The sequence below is a fragment of the Macadamia integrifolia genome, chromosome 5, assembly GCF_013358625.1.
Source record: "Macadamia integrifolia cultivar HAES 741 chromosome 5, SCU_Mint_v3, whole genome shotgun sequence".
Taxonomy (NCBI): Eukaryota; Viridiplantae; Streptophyta; class Magnoliopsida; order Proteales; family Proteaceae; genus Macadamia; species Macadamia integrifolia.
In genome coordinates this window covers 4,155,969-4,158,781 of record NC_056561.1, presented here as the reverse complement: position 1 = coordinate 4,158,781, position 2,813 = coordinate 4,155,969, and the positions used below count along the sequence as shown (strand labels likewise).

The 2,813-nt window shown below is 34.9% G+C and overlaps 1 protein-coding gene across 1 annotated transcript in view; it reads left to right on the top strand.

Moving 5' to 3' along the window:
- LOC122079862 (probable LL-diaminopimelate aminotransferase, chloroplastic) overlaps positions 1-1,143 on the top strand; it is a 5,503-nt gene extending 4,360 nt beyond the window's left edge. Inside the window, exons 3-4 of the mRNA XM_042646615.1 lie at positions 547-753; positions 850-1,143. Of these exons, the coding sequence (XP_042502549.1) occupies positions 547-753; positions 850-1,143 (501 nt within the window). The remainder of the gene's footprint in view (positions 1-546; positions 754-849) is intronic.
- Positions 1,144-2,813: the final 1,670 nt, after the last annotated feature.

Below are 2,813 nucleotides of genomic sequence, written 5' to 3'. Positions count from 1 at the left end.
TTTTTTTTTTTTTTTCATCAATGGATTTATATCTGTCTAATACAGGTTTCGATCTGGTTTGATTTCGAGCACAGAAATGTATTTAATAAATAATGAAAATTGACTTTTTTGGTTTTACTATCGATTTTTTGTAGGTTTGGTTTTGGGTTCAGGTTCAATTTCCGGTTTTTGTTTGGACATTCAATGATTTTGAACAAACCAAAGCCAAACCAGTTTCTCAATCCAGACAATCCCTGTTACCCTATTTGTCTAATGGAAAATAGTGAGGTGAGAATAAAAGAGTGAGATAGTTTTAGGGTTTTTCGTAAAATTCCAAAAAAAAAAAAGGCAGGTATTTAATTTGGTGGATTCTAGCCTAGGGTGCTAGAGAGGGAGAGAGAAAACCCTCACCCCGAGAGGCTTTAATCCAAGACATTCTAGTAGGATGGGCTTTTATGTTCCACACTCTTCTATGTGCATTAGGCTTTTTCACTCCTTTTTATCGGTCAAACAAACGCGCCTATATGCATGTATATGCTCTCCAAGGGATTTTTGATTCTAATGCAGGTTGCAATTGAAGTTTCATCTTTTTCCAAATTCGCGGGATTCACCGGAGTTCGTCTTGGTTGGACAGTGGTTCCTAAGGAGCTGCAATATGCAAATAGGTTTCCTGTCATTAAAGATTATAATCGTATTGTTTGCACATGCTTTAATGGTGCATCAAATATTGTTCAAGCTGGTGGGCTAGCATGCCTTTCACAGGAAGGCTATGAGGTTTAGTTTTCTTCTCATTAAAACCTCTAAACCATCTTCAAGTTAAGAGTTTCAGTAAGAAACTAATGTGAACAAATAATTTCTGTTTGTTTTCAGGCCTTGTGTAATGTGATGGACAACTACAGAGAGAATGCAAAAATCTTGATTGATACATTCATTTCACTTGGGTTGAAGGCATATGGTGGCAAAAATGCTCCTTATGTTTGGGTTAATTTCCCAGGGTCAAGTTCTTGGGATGTGTTCACTGAGATACTTGAGAAAACACACATAGTTACTGTTCCAGGCACTGGATTTGGTCCTGGTGGTGAAGGATATTTTAGAGTAAGTGCATTTGGTCAAAGAGAACATATTCTTGAAGCCTCAAGGAGGCTCAGAACTCTCTTTAAATGAAAAATAATTTGAACTTAGCCTTGGCTTGGTAGTGTCTCTAGCTAGTTGTTGATTCACCTTACTTTTGGGGTTATGGGGGTGGGGTCTTCCATGTAATACAAGAAAAAAAAAAATTAATATCAAATAAATATTTTGAGTTGTAAGAATTATTGCTTAGATAGGAATACATGTAATCTGTTAATCATTTTTTTTTTTTTTTTTTTTTTTTTTTTTTGTACTTATCTTCCTTCTTTAGTCAAACTACAATAAGAAGACTTTGAGAAGTTAATGGTTCTTATTGATCACTTATTACATTATGATAAGAAGATGTAAAGAAAGAAAAAGAAAGCTCTCAATCATTTTCTCCCATTATATCTTCAATTTTTATGATTTCTTCTAAGTTAAAACTTTTTTTCTTTTATAATTTTTAGTCTAGAACGTCCAAGGACTCTAAAGGGATGTAAACGAGTGGTCAAAAATTAGAATTTGATTTAGTGTAACTAAGGTTTATGGGTGTAGTTTATCATTGAGTAAGTTGAAACGCCTATTTACGTATGGATTCTTACTTCGTAAAAAAGTGGTTAATTATTCTCCTAAAAGTTCTCTCATGAGACAAACATTATAACACAACAACCTACACTTTCATACACACATATAAAAATGTAGGGAACTCTCCCCTGTTTGAGTCCACTTACCATCTTAGAAAATTCATCCTTGTCCGGTGTTTGAATCCTCTTTTCCTATAAATGGGGACTGTGTTTTCCTAACTCTATCTTCAATTTCTTCCATAGCCAATTCAAAAGCTAAAGAGAACAATAACTGCTTAGCGCAGTTGGTGAGCTGTGGTGTGCAAAAACCCCATGCTCACCAAGAGGTCACAAGTTCGAGTCTCCTGGTTGTTACCTACTTCCCTCCTTACCTATAAAAAAATAAAAAATAAAAATAAAAATAAAAATAAAGCTAAAGAGGAGGAAAGAATTGAAGATATATCAAACCCGGCGAACTCTTCTTTACTCTCATGTTATGATCTAGACGGTTTTTAATTGGAGATGTTGAATACAGATTCTTAGAAGGCAAGAGGAACACATGGAGAAGTACCCAGAAGCAAAAAATCTGTAGACAATATGCACTCAAGTGTCAATTGTTCGGGTTTAATCCGACTTTCCTACATTAGGACGTTGCACATGACCATCCTATTTAAGTAATCGGGCCTCATATGTCAGACATTTTCTATCTATAAATGGTCGGAAAAATATCGATCTTTAATCGGGCTAAATACTCCTTAGTCAAGCTTTAAACAGGTTAATGATCATAAATGGACTTACATCTTTTCATATTTCTTTCACCTGTTATGTTAAGGAAGAAATTTTCAGGATGCATCTTTAAGACCTAGATTTAGATTTAGTTAACTAAGCTTGAGTTTCCTTGCTGATGGCAATGTCAGGTGGGGATTCTTAATGCTTTATGGTGGTTTTCTCTTTTGTAAGTGATGTTGCTGGTTTTTTATTTTGCTTCTTTTCTTAATAAAGTTTTTGAATCTTCTAGCAAAAAAAAAAATGTATTATAAGCTTTGAGGATCCAATGCATGCAACCTTTGCTTGAAGAGCATGCGTCAAGAGTATGAATAGTCTAAGGATCCACTCTTGTCACATATGTTCCCCCTCCTTCCAATCATTTTCTTCTCCCCCCCC